The 27,374-nt window shown below is 41.1% G+C and overlaps 1 protein-coding gene across 3 annotated transcripts in view; it reads left to right on the top strand.

Moving 5' to 3' along the window:
* The window catches only part of LOC309415189 (E3 ubiquitin-protein ligase NEDD4-like), a gene marked incomplete at both ends in the record, with an annotated part of 211,240 nt that overhangs the window by 72,922 nt on the left and 110,944 nt on the right, over positions 1–27,374 (top strand). For all 3 annotated transcript variants that reach the window (XM_082012636.1, XM_082012635.1, XM_082012634.1), the window contains 2 exons: positions 21,706–21,787; positions 27,316–27,354. In XM_082012636.1, coding sequence (XP_081868762.1) covers positions 21,706–21,787; positions 27,316–27,354 — 121 coding nt within the window. The remainder of the gene's footprint in view (positions 1–21,705; positions 21,788–27,315; positions 27,355–27,374) is intronic.

Below are 27,374 nucleotides of genomic sequence, written 5' to 3'. Positions count from 1 at the left end.
CCTCCCTAGGTGAGCCAAGCTTTCTGAGGATGACAATTTTACACCTGCTAAATCAGCATTGTCAGTGTTATCTTGCCCATACCGCTCTTTCCTTTGCTGAGCAGAAAACCTGGCAAAAATAGCTAACAGTTGTCATCAGTTTGGTCCTGTGAAATGGCTCACCTTGTCCCATCTGACACAAAAGGGGGTGGCAGCAGTGGGACTCTTCAGGGCAGTAGGGTGAGACCACAGCTATTCTGTCGGAGCACCTCACTGAGACCTGCACGTTGCCTGGTGAGGACAGGTCCAATCGTCCTCTGCCTTAGCTGCTCCTTCCACCTTCCACCAACTCTTCCACCAACCAGCACAAGCATTTATGAGGCTTTGCTATGACGTGGGTGAAGGACCTAGTCAGAGTTTATGACAGCCTGGACTGAAGGAAGGCAGGTTTAACCCAAGTTCATTTCCCTGTCTGTTCTGTCTCTGTTGTGCAAGGTATGTGTTTGTTGACAGGAGAGGAGAGCGCATGGGAACAGGAACAAGTGGTGGGTGAGCCAGCTTCTAGCAGCAGTGCTCAATTAGGTTGTTTAAAGTGTCTCTGAAATTGTGGCCTCTCATGTCTGTGTAAAGCTGGATAAGCCTGTTCCTGAATGCAGCCAGTGCGTGTGGTATTCATTGGTAGGGATGCTGCCTGTAATTCCTGTGTTGAACTTTTCTGTTCCAAAAGTCAGGTGTCACTGAATTTTCTCTTCCCCCCTACCCCGCCCCGGATTTTGGAACTTGTTAAGGTATTTTGGGAGTGTGAAATGGCATAAAAAGAATTTAGATCTAGGGTTGATGTATGCAGATTCTCTGTTCGAGCATTTGTTTACCTTTGCCTTACAATCACAAAAAATGGTCTCAAGGAAAATGAAAAAATACAGATGTTTACACTTCCATCTTTCTTAGAAGATCAAAAGATGCCTTTTTTTTTTTTTGAGACATTTAGAAAACTGAGCTTTTCTTTATGCTCTGGGAGTTTTTCAATACAGGAAAAATGCAAAAGGAAACTGGTCTTACGCTTTATATACAGCATTTTAAAGGAACAAGCTAGTAAGGTGGAGACACTGTAGGTGGAGTTCGATACATAATTTTTAACTCCCTTTTTCACCCACAGGCACTTCTTTGCAGCTGTCTATGATGTGAGTCATTATCTCTAGCAGCTCTTTGAATAAAGCCTTGCTAAATTTCTTGTCGCACCAGATGTGGTATAAGCTTTTCTTTGGAAAATAAAAAACTAGAAGGAAAATGTGAGGCCTGTAAAATGGCTCTGGGATTTAGTATGGAGAGGTGAGATTTTAGGATGCTTAGACACAATGGATTGCACGTTTGGCTTTTCAGTGAAGGATAAGGTAAGGTTTTCTTTACTTGAAAGCAGATGTTCCTTTGTTCTAATGCGGTTAGTCACTTCATGTTTTGCTTTAGTTACCTCACATGAGACTTCTATGATGGCGAGAGCAAAATCTATTTCTCCTTTAGAAAAACTCATAATGGATTTTATATGGTACAGACAGGAAGATGAACCCCAGAAGGCTCATGGTAAAATAAAAAACAATGAGCAAATGCAGTGGGTATGCTCTGAAGCATTCCTTGTAGTTAATTTCTGTGTATTTTCATTGTAATTCTCCCTTCTTACAGTGGCAGGAATGGAGAAATTCACCAGGGAAGAGGGTTATTGGGAGAAAAATGATAGTATCTCTAAGAGATATTCTGCCTTGTAATACTGTTTTTACTACTTTTCCTAAAACTCTGTTAGAAGTATCTCTGTTATCCTAACCTTATTTAATGATGTGTATTTGGGGCTTTGTTTCCATCATCTCTTTGAATCTAAAAATCAATAAGTAAAACTGGGATTTTTTTTTTTTTTATTAATCACTTTGTAACCTCTACTAAGTGCATGCACACACAGAGTTGTCTCTAAGTATGTTTAAATGATTCTGTAAAACATTTTCAAGTCCAAGGAACTTTCTTTTGCCAAGCATCATCTGCTTCAGACCTGATGTTAATTGCTGTTCATGGGGCTCCCATAATTTTATGGAGAGTCCTTGAGATGAATATTTTTGAACATGGTATGTTTTACTGATCTGAAGTTGTAAATTATGTTTTTGAAGGTGTATTGGCTGTAAAAGTGCGTCTATAATAGTACATATAGACTGCAGTGTGCAAATTTAACCGAGTGTCCTGTCGGAGTAAATTAGTTCATACGAAGTGCTAAGCTGCTGTGGGTAAAGCTAATTCAGGTACCTTTACACATCTACTTCTGTAACTGTAGCATAGGTGTATCTCTAGGTGCTTGTACCAAATTGTGTGCATGACTGCTAGCACTAATGGTAAAGGCTTTGAAATATTGAGCACTTTCTCGAGAAAGCTGTTTCAGATCACACCTCCATGCCAGTTTAATGTGACAGCCTTCAGCCACATCCTAGCCTGGCTGTTTGCCTCCCCGGCCCACAGGTCTTACAGTGTAGGAGATGCTGCTTGTAAGGCACAAATCTCAGCATGAAATGAAGCCTAGAGTTTGCTTTGTCTTGAGTAACTGCGAGGAATCTTTGTGCATCTTCACACATTGTGCTAGTGGTGGCATTTTCTAATCTTTACCGTATCCTGGTGAGAATAAATATTAATTGCTTTAAGACTGGGGTAACATAACTATGTTCTTTAAAAAAAAAAATCTGACAAGTGAGTTCTGTCAGGTTTAATTGTGCAGGTATCCCTTTCCCTGTACCTGTACATTTTAATTCTCTTGTATTTAATCTGTCATGGCTGGAAAGTGTCAGGCTGGTGTGCTTCTGTTGTTCCAGTTAAGGAGGAGATAAGCACTTGCAAAGTGTGCAGAGCTTCCTCAAATTTCAGTGCAATAGTGTAAAACTGTAGCAATTTCAAGCACATTCTGCTTATTCACCTTCCTTCAAATTTCACAGAGGTTGTGTTAAAATACTGGAATTCTGGCTGTCCTGGTGTCTGCCTTGGATACGGTTACGTGTGACCGGTGAAAGCCAGGGGCTGCAGTGGTTCCAGTGACTACTCTCTGCAACAGCTGAGAGAGGCTGGCTTAGGGCTGCAGGCAGGTAGGTTGATGCTTGCTTCTTTCTTTTGCAAAGTGATGTGAATGAGTCTTTTGACAAGTCTCAGAGTTCAAAACTAAACAGCAGAAACCCATCGGTCTTCTGCATATAGATTGTTAGAAGTGGACACAAAGGAGTCACAGCTATGGAAGAGAATAGAGTATTTCAGTTGGAAGGGACCTACAATGATCATCCAGTCCAACTGCCTGACCACTTTAACCAAAGTTAAAGCATGTTATTAAGGGCATTGCCTTTTAAGTGCCTTTTAAACACTGACATGCCTGGCGCATTGGCCACCTCTCTAGGAAGCCTGTTCCAGGGTTTGACCAACCTCTTGGTAAAGACAAGCTTCCTCATGTCCAGTCTGAACCTTCCCTGGCACAGCTTTGAGCCATTCCCAGGCATACCTGTCCCTGGATCCTGGGGAGAAGAGCTCAGCACCTCCCTCTCCACATCCCCCCCTCAGGAAGCTGCACGCAGCCATGAGGTCACACCTCAGACTCCTTTTCTCCAACCGAGACAAACCCAGAGTCCTCAGCCTTCCCAGTTTCATGGGACGAAGATGACTTGAGGTCTACAAATGTACTTGACATAAATCTGACATTAGTTGTTTTGGGAAACGTTAAAACATTCAACTTTATATTCCTCAGGAATAGAGGGAGACACGTGCCTTGTGGGGCACTAGAGAGCAGGTAGGCTTGATAGGGTGCGTGGGTGGGAAAAGGTATTGGATGAAAATGGACCAATAGACAGATAGAGGTTCCCTGAAGATCATAGAAAGCATTGAGTTTGGATTTTGCTCCAAGAAAAAGCCTTCTATGCCTTCAAGTTTGCAGGTGTTAGTATTTCAGTAGACAGAATTACATGAACTGTTGATGAGTTCCTTTAAAGTATGTGGAACAGAAGTGGAAAAGGGATAATACAAAGGGAAAAAGGGAGTGCGCCTGCATTTCTTACGGAAGCAAAATTATCATCTCGTGCAAGACTTGTTTCCTTGGAAAACAATAAGGCTATTTTGAAATACGAAGTTTGCCTTCATGTGACAAGCTTGTCATGCACGCACTTGCATAACAAGTGATACTAAATTTTATACTTGGGAAGGTGGTTTCAGCTTTTAAAATAAAAATAGAGCAGTGTAGGGCTTAGTAATTTCATTGTTCTTTCACATATGCCTGTGCTTCCCACCCCCTTCTTTTGTGTCTTAAAATAAATAAATAATAAATTGGGTCACTGGCAAAAGATGTTTTGAGACTTGCTTTCAAAGCTGTTTCAAGAATAGATAGCAAAGGCAATTCCAAGTGAACAAATAGGAAACTATTTATGGGTCCCAGTTTCACAGTACTCTGAAATAACACAGTTTTTAAAGGATGCTGGTCTGTTTGGGGTTTTTGTGTGGGGGTTTTTTGTTTGGTTTGTTTTGTTTTAAGTTATTTTCAGAGTTTTTAAGTCATCAGTGCTTTCTGTTGTCCTCCACAAGAAGAGCTGGCAGCTTTCCTTTTCAAGCTGAGATTTAAATGAAAGATGGTAATTATGTATCTACAATTGCTTGAGCTTTAAGAAAATACCAAATACTGTGAGTTGGTAAAACCGTGGCAAATGGCTAATTCTGAATGTCTGAGGGACTTCAGAATGTCAGGAAAAGAATTTCTTAAGACCTTAGAAATTTTTTACGGCTGTTTCTCCACTGAACGCTCTTTGCGCTTACTTGTGATTATGAATAACATAACTTTTCTTATTAACATAATTTTCTTAGGATTCCCGTTTATTCTCCACATAACTGCTATCAGCTTCAAAGTGCTGCTAATCTGATTATGTCATTGCATTTTATTATGAATGCACTTGAGGTGGGTTTTTTTGGGTGTAATTTCTGCAGCACTGTCTGGAAAGAAGGAGCTCTATAGTGGGTGAAAGAAACTTCTACGTACCTCACCTCCTTTCCTCCTGAATCTTCGTTATAAAAATAGCTTCTCTTTCTTCAAGAAATACCTTCACAAATAAAAAGGGTATTATAAAATTACTCTTTGTTCCTCTAAATGTAGGTTTATTATGTCCTGCTGTTAGTCAGGTTCTCTCTTCAGTGAACAGCCTCTTGATCACAGTGACCTTGCTTGCATTGTCTACCTTTCTCTGTCAATCTGTCATCTCTCTTTGCTGGTGTCCCTGGTGATGTAACCCTTCTATCTGGAAGCTGGCCAGTGTAAAATCTGGTACGGGGTTGGCCGTAAAGAACTGCCGTCTGTACTGTCCCCAGGCTCCAGACGTGTATTTTGTTTTCTAGATCCACTTTCTGTTATTACAGTAATTCTACTAGAACAGCGTAAATTTTCACTTGGATATTACCTACCTTAACAGCTTTCAGTAGCTTTCTAGTAGTCCATGATTTCATCAATTTGTCATGTTGCAGGTTTCATTAAGATTGCATTTTAACACTGGTACTGGTGTGTTTTCTACTTTTATTATTTTTGCTACGTTTCTTCGTTTAATCTTTTACTCTCTTCCCAAGACAAACCCAGTACTTCTCAAAGCTACCTCTACAGTGAGTTTTCCAAGCAAATTGCAAAACTGTTAGTCCAAACATATGTCAGATACATGATGTCATCTGCATGAACTAAAGGGCTTAATTCTGCTCATCCAGTGTCATGCTCTTAAACTTACCTAGCATTCAGTTTTAAAACCTGAATCAGCAGTGATTCAAGTCAGACATTGATGCTCACAAGGAACCGTGGAATGCGTTGCTTTATGTACAACTTATTTTAGAGGACAACGAAAGTATTCATACATCACTTGTAAATGCGGTTACCAGAAGTGCCATATGGGCTTTTTTATAATGCTTTCTTCAAGAATAAATCTGCCTGCCTTTTTAAATTCAGGAAAGCAATACTTCATTTTAATCTTCTGCCTCCCCTCCCTTTAATCCATCAATTTCAGGGTGAAAATTATCTGGTAAATATAACTTCAAACTGTCTGAGTTTGCTTTCTGTCCTCAAAAGTTCCCTCTAACCTAGCTGGTTTGTTATTTTTTCTGAGTACTCTCAGCAGGTGTCTAATTTATTATTGTCTTCTGCGATCTGGATCATCATGATTTCCTTTCTTTAAAACTTCTGCAAATTCTGACATTAGACAGGAATCTGGTATTTCCTCTTCATGTTTCATTCCAATTTGCTGATAATTTTTCCAGTGATTTTTGGACAGTTCAGATGCTGTAAGCTTAAAGGGGGCTTGTAAGAAAGATGGAGACAGACTTTTTAGCAGAGCCTGTAGCGATAGGACAAGGGGTAACGATTTTAAACAAAAAGAGGGTACATTTCGACTAGATCTAATGAAGACGTTTTTCACAGTGAAGGTGGTGAAACCCTGACCCAGGTTGTCCAGAGAGGTGGTCAATGCCGCATCCCTGGAAACCTCTGAGCTCAGGTTGGACGGGGCTCTGGGCAACCTGATCCAGTTGCAGATGTCCCTTCTTCTTCAGATTTTCCTCATTTTTACAGATTTTCATGTTGTTGTCTAATAAATCTTCCATGTCAGTACCAGTTTTACCTTGCAGAGATGCCATCTTCATCTAGAATACTTGCATTTAGATGGGACTTCAGGGTGCACTTAGCTATTTTGAAGTTCCTTCAGTGTTTCGACTACTAGTTTGATGTTTCCTGTCTGTTCTGTGGGATACTTTTTATATATTTTGTTTTGCTACTGTAGTTATATTTGTAAATGTTGGATCTGCTGCTTTCATTCTTTTCCCATTCTTTGATTTCCGTACCAGTTTGCTCAAGGTTTTTACTATGTCTGCGCTCCAGGAAGTCTCAGCTGGTCTGTCTTCTACTTTGTAGCTTGTTTAGTTTTCCCTAGTAGATGTATTGATCTCAGGAACTTACGTTACTTACAGAGCAGATGACAGACATGTATGGGGTGAGATTTCTGTAACCAGAAGTTAGAGACCAGCATTATTCTGCAGGTATTAACCTATATCTCAGTGTTAGGCACACATTATTTTAATCTATTAAGACCTTGTGTGACTGTATATATTCATGGTAGTTGAGGAAACCTATTGTTACTGCATGATGTCCAGTGTATTTGGCAGCTGTAGAGATTAGAAACAAGAGACTGCATTTTACTTCTAATAGCAGTTGGTTTGGTATTGCCTGATACCCTGCTGAATTCCATTTAGTTGCGTACGTGTCTCTGTGACCCAGTGCTACCAATGATGAAAAGCACAGAGAGAAGAGGTGTATTAAAGGTCATGCAAGAACTCTGAGGGTAACGCAGGCTTGAAGTACGAGTTACAAAATCCCGTCTTGGCACACTCATAACTGGTCTGTTACTGATAGAGTCAGTGTGTTTTTTCCCATGTCCCTGTTTTTGTTAGACATTGGGTGCTCTAATGTGGCCGTGAGTTAAGGGTCAGCCGTAACAGGGAGAGGAGCTGATCCAGAAGCCGTGGTTGTAGTGTTGGGGCACCGGAAGGACTGTGGCAGTTGACATGTTGGCTGCAGCGAGGATGTGGAACAGGCCTTCCTGAAGGCTGTTGGCGTGCAGTTGGTGATGGTTCGATTGAAGGGGTTGCCAACCTCAGCTCTCTGTCCTGTCTGCCTCGCAGCAGTTGTTCCCCTGTGTTGGTAACAGCTGAACAGCTTGTGGTGCATCAGCTGAACTGCTGTGTTTTGCAGCCAGGTGCATTAGGTGAACCAGACTGCTGGTTCACCTGAGCTTGTTAAGAAGTAAACTTCAGCTGTTTGGGAGCTGAGGTGGGAGCAGCTTAGCCAGCACTGCTGCAGGAGCAAGCCATGCTTTTGGGGGAGTTAAGTGTTTTGGTCACCCCATGTTAATTCCCTGCAGAAGATCTCAACAGACTGAATCTGGAGTTGTGGGCTGCAGTGCACATGGGCTGCCGAAGCAGCTGGGTGCCAGCACCTATGCACTCACACAGGCAGGAGCTGCTGCCGCTGCCAGCAGCAGCGTACCTGGTGGTGGTGCGAGAGCAAGATGTGTTCTGGAAACGCCAACGTGCCCTGAGCACATATGGAGTGGTGGTGTGCACTGCTGTGCAGTGAATGCTCTGCTAGTTCTGGCCAGTGTTGCCTTACTGAGGAGCAGAAGCTCCTGCTTCGTAAGTATAGATAACTTCAGAAAAGATTACTCGGGGGTTTTATTGTAGTAAGGATTCATTATGCAGCACAAGCTTGTGGTGGGTGTTGTGGGGTGTGTTTTTTAGGGTGTGCATTTGTTTTCTTAAAGGGAAGGCTTATTTTAATGTTCATTAAGAACTTAAGAACTTGAGTCATTTCTGACTTTTTCTGGCTGAACATACTTGGATGCCAGGAAGATATTTTCAAATTATAAATTATTGGCAGGGAATAGTTTTAAGATTTTTTACGCATCAGAACATGTGGAACAGTTAAAGTGGTGGAATGAATGCTTTCATCCTTTCCCATTTTAGCTGAATACAGTAAGTGCATGCTAGTAATAATGTTGTTATATAACAAATGCAGAATCATTTAGAAATTTACTCAACAATATATAGTGTTGAGTATTTTCCCACAAGAATAGAAAAGCATTGTTTGCTAAATGTTTAAAATATTGTGCATTTTTCACCTGAATTTAATTTTTAAAAATGGGTGAGTCAGGATGAAAAGGCAGATTATAATATAAATTACTTTTCATAGTCTTCTCTCATTTTCTGCAACCCTTTTGGGAAGATTAATGTTGAATCCTATAAGGCTGTCTTAATGTCCTTGCTCTGCTAACAGAGCTCTAATTCTGCAGTCATTTCAGACAAGTGAGACGTCTCTTTCTCTGGATGTATAAACCCATATGTTTTATCTGGAGCTGCTGAATCTGTGATGCTTAAAAATTAGATGGTTTGTTTAGTTGTTGCAATCTGAGTCTGATTCTAAGTAACAAGTTTCTTAAAAGCTTTACTGTGTGTTTTATTTACAGACTTCCAAACACAAGAAGTTTAATACTAGTCAGATGTATTCTAGTCACTAAGAGTTTATGTAACTGCAATGTAAAGCATTGCCTAATTATGACCGTTGGAAACTCTGTCTTGTTACTTGAAATTTGTTGAAGAATGATCACAATGTAGCACGGTTGGCTTGCTGAAACACCCAGTGTGGAGGAGCCAAATGAAATCAGAAGGCTTTGGAAACTGGGGAGTGGCACCAAAACTGAAAGTGGGGGGGTGTAGGGTTACTTGTGCCAGACTAAGGAGTACATTGCAGTATGATTACTCAGACTATTCAACCGTATTTTTTTAGTTTCCTTTATTCATTTTTAAAAGGACTTAGCTAATTCCTTGACCACACTTGCACTTCTAAATATTCATTTTTTTGAGGCATTTAACTTTTCTGTATAGAACATAATCTAAATTAATGAGCAGTGTACAATGTGATTTGAAACTTTACATTTGGAATAAGGAAGTTGTTAATTTGAATTTGTGTTGAAATACACTGGGTACAGCCATCTTGAAACAGTGGTGATGGCGATGGTAGTTGTTTGCATCTGTGTTTTTAAAAACTGACTCTGGGATCAATGAGTGCTAACACTTTTACTTCAATATAACCATAGGGCCATAGGAAAATTCAGTCCTGAAGGGACCTTAGAAGGTCTCCAGTCCAACCTTGTTTTCAAAGCAGGGTCAGCTGTGTGGTCACACCAGGTTGCAGCATACTAGATGCTTACAAAGTGTAAATGATCACCTGGAACCCATCCACATGCAATCCCCCAAAATTCCAATCTCTTTCTCAGTCTCTAGTGCACCCATGCAGCGCCTGTTGCTGACAGTGTGGGTTAGAAGCAGTCCTTGGCCCTTTGGAGCATGTTCGGATCTAAAACACCTCTTGTTGGAGATGTAGCCTCTGTAGCTTTATGTGCACCCATGCTGTCCCCTGTAATCTGCTAAAGGCATGTGCACACGCATACACAGAGCCAGGACTCAGTCTGCTCTCACCACGGTACCCATGGTGTCCGGTAGGGAGGATGCCCTATGCAGTCTAGATGGAGGTGGTGATGCTGGTGGGGCAACTTCTGCCAGTGTCAAACCAGGTTGGACTGCTCCTTTGTTCCCTCCTTTCTGTGTGCACTGTTTAAAAAATAAAAATTAAAAAATATGATGCTTCTATTACAGTTGTTTTCAAGTTGACTTTTCTCTTTTTCAGAAGTCTTCTCATAACCCACTGGTTATTATTTAATCCATTTTATAGTTGTATTCCTCCCTAGCATTACCAGGTTTTGATTGAATAGTATCCCGAGTGCTACTTTGTTCTGTGGTCTTGGGTTTGGAGGATCCCAGTTTGGGGAGGGAGAGGAGTGGAAAGGAGTAGTATTCATGCATGTTCATGTCTCAGATGCAACATCCAGGTATATCCAGAATTGAATGGATATACTGAAATTATATAAAGTAGACTTCTTCATTGGGGAAAAATATGTGTATACCCTGTTGGGTTTTGGTTTGACTTAGATTTGGTTGAATCTGTATATCCATTTTCAGTTTTCAGTAAACAAGTTTTCAATGATAAGCATATTCTTTTATGGTGGTCTAGGGTATCAAGTGCATCTACCATTCTTCCCCTTTCCATCTTCCCTGATATTATTAACAGTATTTTCAAAGTGCCCACTTCCTTATATGTGATGTATGCTTTCCGTCACGTGTCATGGTTGTGCCTTTACTGCCCTTCATACTTACTGGATCTGCATCTAGTCCTTTCTTTGCTCAGCTGTGCTTCCACTGATGGTCAGTGTGCTAATGCTCGTGGTGGCTTGCTGTGGATAGGAAGGTTAAGGCTGCTGCGGGTCAGTTACAAGTCTCTCTGGAAACCTGATCAATTTTATATAGGTGTTAAGATTCTTATGGTAAAGCCACGACAGAGAGAGAGTATGGTAAAATATTGTTGTGGTGTAACCCCAGCCAGCAACTAAGCCCCAGGCAGCCACTCGCTCACTCCCACACAGCAGGACAAGGGAGAGAACCGGAAGAGTATAAGTGAGGAACCTCATGGGTTGAGATAAAGACAGTGTAACAGGCAAAGCAAAAGCCACGCACGCAAGCAAAGCAAAACCAGGAATTCATTCACCGCTTCCCATGGGCAGGCAGGGGTTCAGCCATCCCCAGGGAAGCAGGGCTCCATCACGTGTGACGGTGACTTGGGAAAACACACACCATAACTCCAAACGTCCCCCCACCCCTTCCTTCTTCTTCCCCCCAACTTCATATACCGAGTACGATGTCGTATGGTATGGAATATCCCTCTGGCCAGCCTGGGTCAGCTGTCCTGGCTATGTCCCCTCCAACTTCCTGTGCACCCCCAGCCTCCTCGCTGGCCAGCCAGAGCATGGAAGCTGAAAAGTCCTTGACTGCTTAGCAACAACTGAAAACATCGGTATGTTATCAGCCTTTTCTCATTCCAGATTCAAAACACAGCCTCACACTAGCTTCTGTGAAGAAAATTAACTCTATCCCAGCTGAAACCAGGACATACTCTGGTATTCTACAGGGCAGATTTGTTCTGATTGGCAAATGGCTGGTAACAGACACTTTCTATATAGGAATAACCAATGCTAATTGTGTTTAATATGCCCTTTAGATAAAATGTCTGAGATTAGGATTGAGTAGATTGTTTCCACTGTACGATCTCTCCACGAGAAACACAGGTAGGCTGACTGCATTTATATATTTCAGAGGCATTCTGAAGTCTTGAACCTTTCATCTTCATTTCTTGTGTTTCTGTTGACACAGTGGTTTGTGTGTGTTTGGTTTTTGTGGTTTCTGGTGAAATGAACATCTGAGAACAGGTGTTCTAGTGATGGATCCATATTACTATGTTTTCATGACTAGAGTAGTTGAATGTTTTGCTTAGATTTTAATAGCAGTTACTTTTCTAAAATAAGGGCATGGCATTTGCAGTTACAGGCCTTCAAACATGCAGTGAATTCACTTTGTTAGAAGGCTCCTAGTCTCGTGTATGTTTTCATTATGGAGATGTTTCAATACCCTTGATCTCCTGTATCTCTGTCCAGAGAAGTTTTGAATTTCCTGAAGAAGTTTTGCAGATAATACTAGAGTTTAGGAGGATGAGCCTTCATTTGTGATCAGCAACAGAGCTTTAAAGATGACACGGCACCAGGGTATAAGAGGAATATCACAAAGAAACTGTAAAAACCAAAACAAACAAAGAAACAAAACGCAACCTTAATTATTGTAAACTTGACCTTTTCTTCAACAACACTTCTTATGAAAAGGTTTTTGAGCTTATGAAGTCTCATGTTTAAAGTGTAAGAGTATGTTTCGAGCATTAAAAAAGTGATTACTTATTCATTGTACAGTAATGCCTCTACAGTGGCAGTTTTTTAATGGCTCCTTAAGAAAGAACATGCTCTTTACCATGAGACATTCTGGCTATGAGGTGTTTTGTTGTTCAAGCACAATTTTGTAGTTTTGTTTAGCATTCCTCTTGTAAGAATCAGTCAGATGTTTTATGGGGGGGAAATGTAACATGTAATTTCAGCAGTATTTTGGAAAGAGACACGGTTAGAGAAAAGCTGCAGTAAATATTTACTTTACTTTGATGCCATTTACCAAGTTTGTCCAGGATGATAATTAGAAATAATGGAGAGGCTTGCTCTCTGCAGATTGCTTCTGTTATCTGGGGCGGTGGGGAAGGAAGTCCAGTAATGTTTGAGTTTTCCTCTTGCCTGAGTAGCATGGGTGCCGTGATGCTATGGAGATAGGAGGGCATTAGGCACCTGGCTGAAGTGCCAGCTCTGGATTTGGTGAATTTGGCTTCAGCCTTGCTGGGCAGAGCTGGTTTTTGCAGAGTCACCTTGGAACATCTGCTTTTTTCTTCTTGACATTTTCTTTATCGGTGGGTTTATTAGCTGAGTCACAACACTATTCAAATGTTTGGAAATAGCTCAGTTCAGCATTGTGCTGAAACTAGAAAGTCTTCCTGAACTCAGGAGAGCTAGATACTGCAGTAGAAACACACTTGAGTCATCCCTTTTTTTTTTTTTAAGATCTGCTGATTTAGAAATAATTTCTTTTGCCATATTTCAATTTGATTTAGACATTAACTTCACTGAAATTAGATGTGATGGTACCGTGTTCCCAGTGGAATTGGCTGAAACCTGTAAGCTATAACAAACTGTCTTGTTTTCACTAAGACCTTCCTTTGAATTGACTAATGTAAAAACACAGCGTTCTCCAAACAAAGATGTAGCTCAAGAGGATTGACTGAAATGCTTCCTTGAGCATTTGGCTTCTGTAATATCTCTTAAACTAGGAACTACCACATACTCCCAATAACACCAGGAGGCCTGCGTGGATGCACAAGATGCTCCTGAACAATCTCAAACATGAAAAGGAAGCCTGCAGAGGGTGCAAGGAAGGACAGGTAGCCTGGGAGGAATACAGAGAAATTGTCCGAGCAGCCGGGGATCTGGTTAGGAAAGCTAAAGCCCTGATAGGACTAAATCTGGCCATGGACGTCAAGGGCAACAAGAAAAGCTTCTGTAAGTACATTGGTGATAAAAGGAAGAGTAGGGAAAACGTGGGCCCTCTCTAGAAAGAAACAGGAGACCTGGTTACCCAGGATATGGAGAAGTCTGAGGTACTCAATGACTTTTTTCCTCAGTGTTCATGGGCAGGGACTCAAGCCACACTGCCCAAGTTACAGAAGAAAAAGGCAGGGACTGGGAGAATGAAGAACTGCCCACTGGAGGAGGAGATGAGGTTCGAGACCATTTAAGGAACCTGAAGGTGCAGAGGTCCATGGGACCTGATGAGATGTATCCATGGATCTTGAGGGAACTGGCAGATGAAGTTGCTAAACCACTGTCCATTATACTTGAGAAGTTGTGTCAGTACAGTGAAGTTCCCACTGGCTGGAAAAGGGGAAACATAACGCCTGTTTTTAAAAAGGGGGGAAAAAGGAAGACCTGGGGAACTACAGGACAGTCAGTCTCACCTCTGTGCAAGATCATGGAGCAGATACTCCTGGAAACTACGGTAAGCCACATGAAAAATACAGAGGTGATTGGTGATGGCTAACATGGCTTCACTAAGGCCAAGTCATGCTTGACAAATTTGGTAGCCTTCTACGATGGGGTTACAGCATTGGTGGATAAGGGAAGAGCAACTGATGTCATCTGCCTGGACTTGTGCAAAGCATTTGACACTGTCCCACACGACATCCTTATCTCTAAATTGGAGAGACATGAATTTGACAGATGAACTGCTGGGTGCATAAGCAATTGGCTGGATGGTTGTACCCAAAGAGTTATAGTCAATGGCTCACTGTCCAAGTGGAGACCAGTGATGAGTGGTGTCCCTCAGGGGTCAGTATTGGGACTGGCACTGTTTGTCTGTGTCGCCAGCAAAGATGTTAGTGGGACTGAGTGCACCCTCAGCAGGTGGGTGCTGACGACACCAAGCTGTGTGGTGCGGTTGACATGTTGGAGGAAAGGGATGCCATCCAGGGGGACCTTGACAGGCTTGAGAGTTCAGCCCGTGTGAACCTCGTGAAGTTCAACAAGGCCAAGTGCAGGGTCCTGCACCTGGATCAGGGCAATCCCAAGCACAAATACAGGCTGGGCAGAGAATGGATTGAGAGCAGCCCTGCTGAGAAGAACTTGGGGGTACTGGTGGATGAAAAGGTGCACGTGAGCTCGCAGTGTGTGCTCGTAGCCCAGAAGGCCAACCGTGTCCTGGGCTGCACCCAAAGCAATGTGGCCAGCAGGTCAAGGGAGGGGATTCTGCCCCTCTGCTCTGGTGAGACCCCGCTGCAGTGCCGCATCCAACTCTGGAGCCCTCAGCACAGGAGAGGCATGGACCTGTTGGAGCGGGGCCAGAGGAGGCCACAAAGGTGATGAGAGGGCTGGAACAGCTCTGCTGTGAGGACAGGCTGGGAGAGTTGGGGTTGTTCAGTGTGGAGCAGAGAAGGCTCCAGGGAGACCTTATAACAGCCTGCCAGTACCTGAAGGGAGCCTACAAGAAAGCTGGAGAAGGACTTTGTACGGGGGAGTGTAGCGATAGGACAAGGGGTAATGGCTTTAAACTGAAAGAGGGTAGATATAGATTGAATATAATGAAGAAATTTTTCACCATGAGCGTGGTGGAACCTTGGCACAGGTTGCCCAGAGAGGTGGTAGATGCCCCATCCCTGGGAGTGTTCAAGGCCAGGTTGAATGGGGCTCTGCGCAGCCTGGTCTAGTGGAATGTGTCCCTGCCCATTGAAGGAGGGTTGGAACTAGATGATCTTTAAGGTTCTTCCAACCCAAATCATTCTGTGATTCTATGGTGCTTGTAAATACATTTGAGTCTGTGTTTTGTCTGGACACAGAAGATACTCTGAATCATGGTTTTGGAAGTTTTACCTCTTGCCACAACTCAGTGTGATTACCATGATGCTGCATCCTAATAAAGAAAAAATTATACAATTTCCTGTAGACTTTTGCTGGGTTTGTGAGAAGTATGCAGTGAGACAAGCGAGCTAATAGGCTTCAACGATAATTCCAAGTCGAGAAGAAAACTGTTAAAAAGTCAGTGTTCTGTTCTGTGGTGTCTGATACTCATGTCCTTGTATTTTCTGATGGCATGAACAGAAGTCATGTGTGGGGTGGTTATTCTTCAGATAACTAAATTCTTTTAAGAAACTTTGGCCTGGAAGCTACAATCTGTGAATGAGATGCTGTCGCTGCCACTGTTGCTAAATGAGTTTGTCTTACTGGTTCTCAGTTCCCAGAACTTTCACATGAAGTTTCACAGCTCTTTAGGACAGATCATGAGTGCAAAGCACAGACAAAAATTACCAACTGTGAGATTTGTTTAGGTAACTGCAGCTTCCACAGTTGTGAATGAAATGCTGATTTTAGAAGTATGTAGAGCAGATAATGTGACTTAACTTTTTGTATAAGCTGTCATCAAATCACATCAGTCACAGCTTCTAGATAAGAAACTGTAGTGGTAAATCTCAGGTCTTGCTTCTTTTCCTCTTTGCTCGTATCCTTATGTTCTACTTAACAGTTTTCTTTTTTCTTTTTAAATGCTCTTTTGCTGTTCAAGGAGCTAAAAACAAAAATAACAAGCTGGCAATGTATTTCATGTGGCTTAAAGATGTCCTTAACAAGTGCTGTTTTCTATTTTCAATGTTTTATCTTGTTGACAGAGTAATTCAGATTGTAGACTTTAGAAAACATTAAGATGACATCATGACTTAGAAATAAATAAATAAATAAATACAATTTCTGTCCTTTGCCTTGATGCTTCTTCCTGCCTCTGCTGTGTATCTGCTCTTTCCCAGAACAGCAAACGTTAGCGCATTTACACACTGAAACAAGCCAGGAACTGATGGGGCTGGAACATGACTACTTCTTTCCCCACTGCCTGCTGTGTTTAACATGAATCCTTCCTCTGATCAGTTTCTGTGCACAGCTCCATGCAGAGGTGTTCTGCCATTGCAGAACGGGCAACACAAAGGCCAGAACAAGTGGCCAGGGTAGAGGGAGGTGTGAGACAGCTTCACTCAGAGCGCTGTTGATGTATGTTGGTTTATAGTATCTGTCCAGCTACGTGTTCATTTTAAGTAAATGACTGCATGTAAGTAAGCAGTCTCAAATATCTAATAATTCGGATAAATTCCCAGCTTGCATTCAGAAGTGAGAACTGGTACAGTTTAGTTTGACTCTGTCCCACTTCAGAGTGGGCAGAGATATCGATAGTCTATTCAGTACAGGCAAAATTTTCTTACTGAAATAATAAACCAAGTAATAATAAAGTAAATAATTAAGTAATAATTATTTTCTTGTTTTTAAAAAAGTGTGTATATATATATAAATTTGTTGCCACCTTCACAGTTCTTCATTATCTGTAGGCAGAAGATTCATCCAGGATATTTTAGGATTAAAAAATTCTAGTATTTTGAAGGGTTCATGAAAACAGCATTGCCCAAGTATGGATTGATAACTTAAAACTGAGAGTGTTATTCCCACATATTTAGCGTTAGTCTTGTCTTTAAAAACCTTCTCATTTTTCAGGAGTGCATAGCTAGTAGCATTGTGTTTAGATGTAGGTCTGTGTATACCCATACAATCTTTTTTTTTCAGTTTTACATATGACTGTCACTGTCCTGACAACAGTAAAATTGCTCTCAGAAGAATACTTTCTCGCTTTTGATTCCAGGAGTGACTAAGAGTGAGGTTTTAGAAAGGCTTAAGCTAAGCTGAGTCCATGCTTCCACTGAAAGTGAGGTCCTACCCTCCCTTTATCCCAGCTTTCTTTTATGCTTATCTTCTGCGAACTTCTATATCTGAAAACTCTTACTTTGTAATTATTACTGTTGTTATTTCTATAGTGTTTTTTTTCAGTTGCATCAGCTGTCTGATCTGATTGACTAGCAGTGATGCAGAAATATGTGGACAAAGGTGATGGAGAGGATGGGCTAACTTGTTCAGCAGTAGCAGACTTAGACCAGCTAAAACTGAAGGCAAAACTACATTCTTAGACATGGACTTAAGTGTCATAAGCATTGAATTAAGACTAAGGGGCAGACCTGCACAAAAGCTTGAACGTGAGATCCACAGACATGCCTGAATGCTTCTGTGGATTCAAATGTGAGTAGTCAGTTTCTTCATGATGTGCAGTGCTGGCGTTAAGGCTTTAATTTCACAGCCCTGTAAGATCCTTAATTTTGCCTTTTAATCTTCCTTCTTCCATACAAACTTCTTTCTTCATGTTGGCTTATGTCAGAAAGGCTCTGTTTGATTCCTCCCACACACCACAAACTGCAGCCTTCAACGAATACCTGGTTTCTACTGCTTCTCACAATAGGCTATTTTGCTAGTAAACATTACACAGTACATAAAACACTTCAAAGCAGTATCAGCATTTCTTTTTAATCACAGTGATGCTTTGTTTTCCTTTAAACCTTGGTGCTTAATGCTGAATTTGATTGCAGTTTAAGAAGGTGCGTTTATGTGTATCTAGTGATACAATAATCAATACAACATGTCTTCTTTATTCTTCATTTTCACCTTACTGTAGTATTTTATTTTTCCAAGTAAATTAAACATCGAGTATAATGAACGCTCTATTGGGTTTGCATGGCAAGGTTTTGGTAGCGGGGGGGTTGCAAGGGTGGCTTCTGTGAGAGGCTGCCAGAAGCTTCCCCTCTGTCCGATACAGATGGCCTTGGCCATCAGCAAAGGTGATAGCGCCTCTGAGATAACAGAGTTAAGAAGGGGAAAAAAAACAGCACGCAGCATTTGCAGCTGGAGAGAGGAGTGAGAATATGTGAAAACAACCCTGCAGGCACCAAGGTCAGTGCAGAAGGAGGGAGGAGGTGCTCCAGGCACTGGAGCAGAGATTCCCTGGCAGCCTGTGGCGAAGCCCCTGGCGAGGCCGGCTGTGCCCCTGCAGCCATGGAGCTCCACGGGGGAGCAGATCTCCACCTGCAGGCGGGGAGGGCCCCACGCCGGAGCAGGGGGATGTCTGAAGGAGGCCGTGACCCCGTGGGCAGCCCACGCTGGGGCCGGCTCCTGGCAGGGCCTGTGGCCCCATGGGGAGAGAGAGGAGCCCCGGCTGCAGCAGGTTTGCTGGCAGGACCTGGGACCCCGCGGGGGCCAGGCTGGAGCAGCCTGTTCCTGAAGGATGGCACCTGTGGGGGGACCCAGGCTGGAGCAGCTAGTGAAGAATTACAGCCCATGGGAAGGACACACGTTGGAGAAGTCCGTGGAGGACTGTCTCCTGTGGGAAGGACCCCAGGCTGGAGCAGGGGCAGAGTGTGAGGAGTCCTCCCCCTGAGGAGGAAGGAGCGGCAGAGACAGTGTATGATGAACTGACCACAACCCCCATTCCCTGCCCCCCTGTGCTGCCACTCAGGGGGAGGAGGGAGAGAAATCAGAAGTGAATTTGAGCCCGGGAGGAAGATGTTTTAAGATTTAGTTTTTATTTCTCATTCCCCTACTCTGATTTGGGTGATAATAAATTCAACAAACGTCCCTAAGTCAAGTCTGTTTTGCCCATGATGGTAATTGCTGACTGATCTCCCCATCCTTATCTCCACCCACAAGCTTCTCCTTAAATTTTCTCTCCCCTGTCCAGCTGAGGAGGGGAGTGATAGAGCAGCTTTGGTGGGCACCTGGCCTCCAGCCAAGGTCAACCCACCATAACAGTCAACTGCTGGTTATTCTGTAGCAATACTGTCACAAAATAGTTTTTTAAATTTGAAAGGCATCGGAGAAGCTTATTTGAGAGTGTCTGAACCTCTGAATGAATAGGTTGATAATCTGAATGTCTGTTGTTTTCTTCCTTCAAGAAATCTTAGATTGGCCTCTGGTTGACTGTGCTGTAGTCTTGAAAGGGAAGGATTGGAGCAGTTCACTGGCCTCATTTTACTCTTCCACCCATTTGCTCTCTTCAAGCAGAGGCACTGCTCCAACTCCTTTCTGACATCACACCAGTAGGAACTTACTCTGTTTATGGAGAATGTTTTTCTCCCAGTTGGGGTCCTTTCAACATAGAATCATAGAGTGGTTTGGGTTGGAAGGGACCTTTCAAGGCCCTCTGGTCCAACTCCCCTGCCGTGAGCAGGGACATCTTCAACTGGATCAGGGTGCTCAGAGCCCCGTCCAGCCTGACCTGGGATGTTTCCAGGGATGGGGCATCGACCACCTCTCTGGGCAACCTGGGCCAGGGTTTCACCACCCTCAGTGTGAAAAACTTCTTCCTTCTATCTAGTCAAAATGTGCCCTCTTTTCATTTAAAACCATTACCCCTTGTCCTATCGCTGCAGGCCCTGCTGGAAAGTCTGTTCCCATCTTTCTTATAGCCCCCTTTAAGCCCTGGGAGCTGCAGTAAGGTCTCCCCGGAGCCTTCTCTGCTCCAGGCTGAGCCTCCCCAGCTCTCCCAGCAGAGCTGTTCCAGCCCTCTGAGCCTTTTCATGGACATGCTGGTTTATTCCATAAAAGAAAGGTTGTATCTGAATGTATTATCTGTGAGTACTGTGGAAACCCCGCTTAACGTATTTAAGGTTGCTGTAGCATACAAGGTTCCCTTCTTCACATCTTTTGGAATCCATTAACATTTAGAGCTCCCAACACATATAGTATTCTTCTGGTATTGGGAACGATCTAGCAGACTGTCGTCTCATACTGGTGTCATAGAGCTTTCCTCCACATCACCCCTTACTGGTAGCCACTGTCCCCCTGCTGAAAGAAGTTAGAAAGTACAGGTTTGGAAGGTAGAAACCTGCAGCACAGCAGTGGTGATAAGCGGCTGGAGTTAGGGTGAAAGCAGTGACCTCTGTTAGTGGCACTGTTGTATCTGAAAGGTGTCCGATATGCTGCTGCATGGTCTCTGGAATATCTCTACTTCCTTCTCCTTCTGAAAAGAGGAAGCGAGTTCGGGCACAGCAGATCTGAGGCCAGACTTGTCTATGCTGGTTGGTTCTGGTATGGTGGGCAATTCTTCCCCTAAGTGCAGATAAACTCTAAATGGAAAATAGCTCTAGTGGTAGTTTTACTTACTACTCTGTAGAGCTCAAGGTAGTGGTTATAATACCCTATAGCTGCAGATGTAATGTTCACGCTCCTCTTTGATCGTGGAAATTGGATTTGAATGGAGGCTGAAGCATTTGTGCCAACCTTTATGGTAGTGTTTGGTCTTCAGTGACCTGGTAATGAGCACGGCCTGAAAAGCTGCAGCAGGGTCAGTGTGCTATTCAGTATGGAAGGGTGGGCGGAAGGTGGGAGCATCTGCTTCATTAAGATTATTCAAGATGCAGGTGAGGCCCTCAGTGCCAGTGGCTGGAGTGGAGCTGCTGGTCACAGTCCGGGGGGGCAAAGTGAGTGTCGCTATCTCCCCCAGACCTGGTGTGCGTGGGAGAGGACACACGGCATTCACTAGCATACCTCAAGCTGGACTAGCCAGTGAGTAGGAGGCTCTGGGTCTGGGCAGGTGTACCAGATGGGGACAGGGTCCATGACAGCATTCCTGGGATACCCACGAGTTTAGGTTTCCTGTGAGGTGAGTGTACGAGTGTGTGTTTGCACTGAGCACTGCAGTGGACGAGCTGGTGAGGGGGAGACCCATGGTGTGGGTGGGGGAGCTCAGGATCTGGAGAGGGGTGTCAGATGAAGGGAAGGGCCATGCTAGTATGACTGCTGGTGTGACTGCTGATGCCATACAGCTTGGTTTTATGGTTCAGTAGAATTGGAACCACTTCTTCAAGATAATTCCTGTTCCCTTTCGCATCAACCTCAAGTGGTTAGTTGCAGTGAGTCTCTTCTAAAAACAATGGCTCAAATATTTTCTTGACTCTTGTTTTAAATGGTCTGCCACGTGCATGCTCATGAGCAGAAGCTCTATGAAAGCAAGTGGTTCTTGTCCATAGCAATGGGACAAAGCGGCAAGTTAAATTATCTTTAATGCTATGATCAGTATTTAATTGAGCGTATTCAAACACATATTTTAAATGTTTCAGTAACTTATTACAGTTACTAGGCTTTACTGAAAACACTTTCACAAGAAGTGTTTAAAGCTGCTATTGTTATCCAATTAAATGACAAATTTATACTGAAATTGTATTTGGCTGTAAAATTATATTCCCAGTAAATATGACATCTTCTTTTGCAGTGATCCATATGTGAAACTTTCCTTGTATGTAGCAGATGAGAACAGAGAACTTGCTCTTGTGCAGACAAAAACTATTAAAAAGGTATGTATATACTCTTTTTATTCCATTGTTTTGGAAATATTCAGAATACAATAGGAAAACAAGTACATGCATCTTCAGTGTGCATGATCTGTTGACAGAAAAACAAAAGAGAAAAAATCGTAATATGTTGCATATTATTCTGTAAACCTTGGCTTATCAAATCTCATTGCATCATTCACTGTTTCTTTTATCAAACTCATATTTTAATGAAATACAAAACTGAAATAAAGAACTAAGAAACTCTGCTTTATCATTTCTCTGACTTTTAGCAGAAATGATCATTCTTTAATGCTCTCTTTCAAAATTTCCATTTTCAAAATATTTTCCTAATATGGGAATTTAAAATAGCCAAATGGCTGTAAGAAAAGCTTGGAAATGCACTGAAAATGTTTTTGTTTTTGTTTTAATTAGAACCAAAATTTAATTTTCATTGGTTTCTTAATTTCATTCCACATAACCAAAAATTCCACCAGGGGATATTTGTCATTATCAGGGCCCTAAGATTTTTTTTTTTAAACTATTATTTTTTTCTTAAATTTACTGGTAGTGATGGCAGACAGGCAAAAGCCACAACTTGCATGACAAGTAAGAGAAAAATAATGAGTAGTCATTTTTATGAAGATATTTACAATCAAGAATGATTCAATTGAAATCATTATTGCAAAACAGAACAGTGAGGAAAGTTTTGTTATTGAAAACACAAAACAGAATGATGTTGTTCTAAAATCAGAACATTAGGTGTCATAAGGAGACTGTTATGAAATCCTGGAAGCATGGAGGATTCAAGCAGAGGTTTTCACAGGATGCGGGGCATGTTTGATGTTGGAAAGGAAAATTATTTTAAAAGATCTCCTGGTTAACCATTGGTGCTTGTTTCATAATAGCATTTTTATGTTCATTGACTGCTTTTAAATGTTCTTTATAGCCCATCTAGCTTAGTTTTATGTGAAGTTTTTAGACACTAAAATTTGTGAGAAAAATGTTAACTTTTCCCAAAAGGAGTACCTATTTTGTTGCTATAGTAACAACACAGACTGTGGCATTTTTTGTTTCCTTAAATAGGTTCAAGATTTATCACCAATTCCATACAAGTATGTGGGAGGTGTTCTTACGATACGCATATCTTGGTTTTGTGGAGAGTATGCTTGTTGTCATCCCATTTCCTGGGACGTAGTTGCATGGAATCAAGTCCTGTTCCTGGAATCATAGGAATGGAAAATGCTTAAGCTTGATAGGTCATTTTCAGGCTATTATAAAATACCTGGCTATTATAATTCTGGTATAAGCTTAACTAACATGTTCTTGCTGAAGTGCGAGATTGACTTTGTCTTGCTATGGAATGGCAATGTTAATGAGAAACTATTAAATCAGGACACCTGCATCTGTGTACTGATAAATCTTTCTTATGTTGTAAAGGGTAGATGAAAAGAGTAAAATGAGTGTAGGTGAAGGTTTCATTTTCTTACTTAAAAAATAATTTGGACCACTGTAGTAATTTTGGATCAATAGCAATATGGGCTCAGGCTTTACCAGCTGCTAAATGGACAATTCATTTCATCTGGAGAGAATTCAGTGAAGTCGGAGACATTTGAGCAGTTGCACCCTACAAACAGCCTTCGCTTTCATGGGCTTGTTTGAAAAATGTATGCTTCGGGATTCCTGAAAAATAACAGCGTACTGAAAAATAACTGTCTAGACAAGTTCGGTTCTTGTAGTGCTTGTTTATTGTCTTAAAAGAGTATGGTAGCTTCTGTTAACTGGCAAACACCTGAGGATGGGAGGGAGATTTCCACCTTTCACTTCAGTGAAGTGGAAGAATTTCAGTGTGAGGCAATATGAGTGTAGATGTTGGAAGGGACCTCTGGAGATCCTCAGCTGTAACTTTGTGACTAAAACTCAGGACAGTTATGATAGCAGAGAGGAAATGGAGCGGGGTCATGAAGGAGCAAGGATCCTTTGGCTTTCGAGAGAGATGCTTTGTAGCAAGTCCATGAAATGGGGGGAGAGGAGATAGGAAGTGTGGGATGGATATAGGACTTTATTTTTTCCACTTGCTTCTTAGGAAATAATGATCACATGCAGAGTTTTATTAATTTCTGGTTTCTTTTTAATTAATTTAATTTTTTTAATTTTTATTAGAATAACATTGTCCTTATTTGAAAGGATGTTGCTGGTATAAAAGCATGTTTACTATAAGATACGGCATGTTTGGCTCCTACACATTTGAAATGTCATGGCTATAGTTCAAAAAGTTAGGAGAGGTGGAAATGAGAGCATGAGATTGGAAACAAGTTTGTAACAGTACTGCTGATCTGAAGCAATACTCAGCAGCTTTGGATCCCTGTGAAAGGAGAATAAGAAAGTTTCAGAGAAGACCACCATAAATAAAAAAAAAAAAAGTAAAGATGTGAAAGTACTGCATTGATTGTATGAAGGAAGAGATAAAGTCATGCATTTGTTTGCACAACAACCCAGCTGTAGACAGAGGACTGAGGATGAGATGATGGTGATCATGTATTCCTGGGATTGTATCTGCCTTTTTTCACTGTTTCTTGTAAGAGTCACTTAAAGCCTGGACTTTTTCAGTCATTTCCATAATAGCGATATTAACTCATCTATTGGAAAGTTGCAGTTAGTGATTTCTGTTTTGAATTGTTAAATTTAACCTCAAGACTTCTGCCCTGAAAGCAGTATTCTTCCTATGCAATTTGCAATCTCTATTTATTTCACAAATAGCAAACATCATTAGTATATCTTAATTTTGAGTTAAAATCATTAATGAAAAATATTGAGCAAAATCAGTCCCAGGAGTCATGCTGAAAGACGCTGCCAATTACCTCTTTCAGCTCTGTAACTTTTCTTTTAATATGAAAAGTTTAGTGAGGCACCTAACGCTTTACTAGTTTCTTATTTTTCTACTTATTTTTGTCTTCCTCAGTTTAATGGGTAATTTTCTGCGTGGCACTATCTTGCAGGACTGCCTTCAAGAAGGCAGAAGGGACCACAAATTCCCCTTTTTATTCTCAATGTGCAGTTGTTTGTACAGGTACAGACCTACTGTACAGCTAGCCCTAACCTTATGAAGTACTTAGTTATAGCCGAAGGAATTAAATGCCCATTGTTTCCTTACTCTGAAAAAATAATATCAAAAAAATTTCAGTTTTATCTGGCATGATCTAGCTAAGTTGAATTTTTTTTTTTTTTTAAGTTACCTCCGTCCGCACATTTAGTTATTCCAACTGTAAAATTTTATTAATGCCTTGTGTTTCCTTTTGGAGCTGTGTTTTGAGTGGCCTGCTAGAAATGCTCTCTTCTTCTTTTTGCAGTAGAAAAAGCTGTATTTGCTGTTTGCCATCTTATGATCTTGTAAGATGCTTAGTATGTTTTTAAACTCCTGCTACTAGCCTCGTAATTTCATGTGTCAGTTCTGTCAGAAGAGTGGATGAAGATTGACTGCACTGAGCTCTGAAGACTTCACTTTTACATCAGTTGTGACAACTTCTATCTTTGTACTGATCCCTCTTAGTTACTCTGCCTTTCCCATATATAATGTTAAACATAATTTCCAGTATCTAAATATGCTTAGTCTCCCCATTGAGCTTCATAAGTAGCATCATTTCTTTCCGTGTTCTCATTTTATTTATGTGGTTGAAAAACCTTCTTTGTGTTTATTCTAATATCCTGTGGAAGATCTAAGTCAGCTTGACTCTTGGCAGTTCTTTGTACCATACGTGCCCTTTTTAGGATGTAGCTCATTTTGCCGATGAGTCTTTTTGTTGTTGTTTCCCTGATAATATCCTTTATGAAGTTATTTATGCATTTATTTCTGGAGCCTTTCTTTACAATTGTTTTCTTCCTTTGGTAGGGTTCTAGTGTTTGTACTTTCTGACTTGACCTACTCATTGTTTGACTTGTAAAGGTGGAAGAAAGTTCTGCCAGTTACTAGGGTATTTACCAAAAATTGTGCTGCCTAATACCTCAAATATTTCCTGAGATTTGTATTTGTGGTTAAGCAGCATTCAAAATTAATGCATTATTGATGGACAGTAGTGCCCTCAAATTTAGTACAAGACCATGCTTCATTTGTTAAATTACATGGAACCTCTCTTGCCAATAAGAGCTGCATTTAATGAGTGCAAGTATTTAAAAAGTAACTTTTTTTTCTTATTACTTTTTTTTTTAAACTGAATACATTTGTTCTCCTTAAGGCTGAACGTTTCTCTCTGCCCCCAACCCCTATCCCTACACTTCACCTACACTCATTTTATTCTTTTCACCTACCCTGTACAACGGTCTTTTCTTTCATGAAATATTTTCCTGCTCTGTCATAAGACTGTTTAGGATAAACAAGTAAAACTTTTCTGAGTACAGCTGTTAACCACCTGCGTAACTGTTCGTATAAGTTTACAGTTTAATGGTTTTTTATACTAATATTTCCTTTTGTCCTCCATTTTCCCCCTAAATTTTCTAGAAGAGAGTTTTCAAATTTCAGTGTTTGACTTCATTGATAATTAGTTACATATATGTTGGGTTGAGATTCAGCCTCAATTTAAAGGGGCAAGGAGGATGTACAGTTCTCCGCACGATGTGATCATATGAGTGCATGCTGAGCTACAATATGGCTGCTGTATTTCCATTTTGTAAAGAAATGCAGTGTAGTGAGCCACTGGACATGATAAATATTGTGTGTGTATATCTCTCTCTCTCTATCAAGGAGTTTAAGGTAACAGCCAAGATTATTCTTCTCTGCTATAACGAAATTTTGGTGGGTGTAGAGCCAGTTTATACTGTCAGCTCTTCTGGTAAATCTCTGCTATGTGAGCGAATGAGGGAATGATTTGGCATGAAGACAAAACCACTGGGCATATCATAGTTGTTCTGAAACTTATCCCAATTTAAATTGCCCAAATTATTAACGTTTGTAGTTCTAATATCTTTTTCATTAATTTATTATTTCATGCTTCAGCTCGCTTCAAACTGCACTCTATATGCATATTTTATTCAGATTATTAGAACAAAATTAAAATCCTCCATAGGTTTGGGAGAGATTAGGAAGAGTATCATACCTATTTAAAGGAAATAACCTTTGGTTTTGTTCTTTTTCTGTTTAATTTGCAGTACAAATCTGCCCTTGCTTTTGTAGCCCTAAAGTTGATCTTGTGTTTAAAAATTATGTTGTTGTTTTTTTTCTTCTTCTTTTTATCTGGGTTTAAATGACTCTTAAGAATGAAACATCTTCAGATTTGATTTTTATAGGTTCTCAGTGATTTGCCTTTTACTCATGGAACCCTATTTATACTTAACATCTATTTTAGGACCATTTGACTCAAATGTCCTCCCATGTTTGGTTTACTCAGTAAAGAATTTTCTAAATAATTTTATGGCAATACTTCTTTCATTTTTTTAATGACATACTTTTTAACCTTTTTTTTTCCTAGAAAATTGTCACTTGCATGCACATTTTGATGATTGAAAAATGGCAAACCCAAAGAAATACTAGTATGTAAATATGTTTATTTCTGTTACAGACACTGAATCCAAAATGGAATGAAGAATTTTATTTTAGAGTAAGTTTCCCTTTACTTGC

This window comes from Phaethon aethereus (genome assembly GCF_964289735.1).
Source record: "Phaethon aethereus genome assembly, chromosome: W".
Classification (NCBI taxonomy): domain Eukaryota; kingdom Metazoa; phylum Chordata; class Aves; order Phaethontiformes; family Phaethontidae; genus Phaethon; species Phaethon aethereus.
This window is presented reverse-complemented; position numbering and strand designations above follow the sequence as displayed.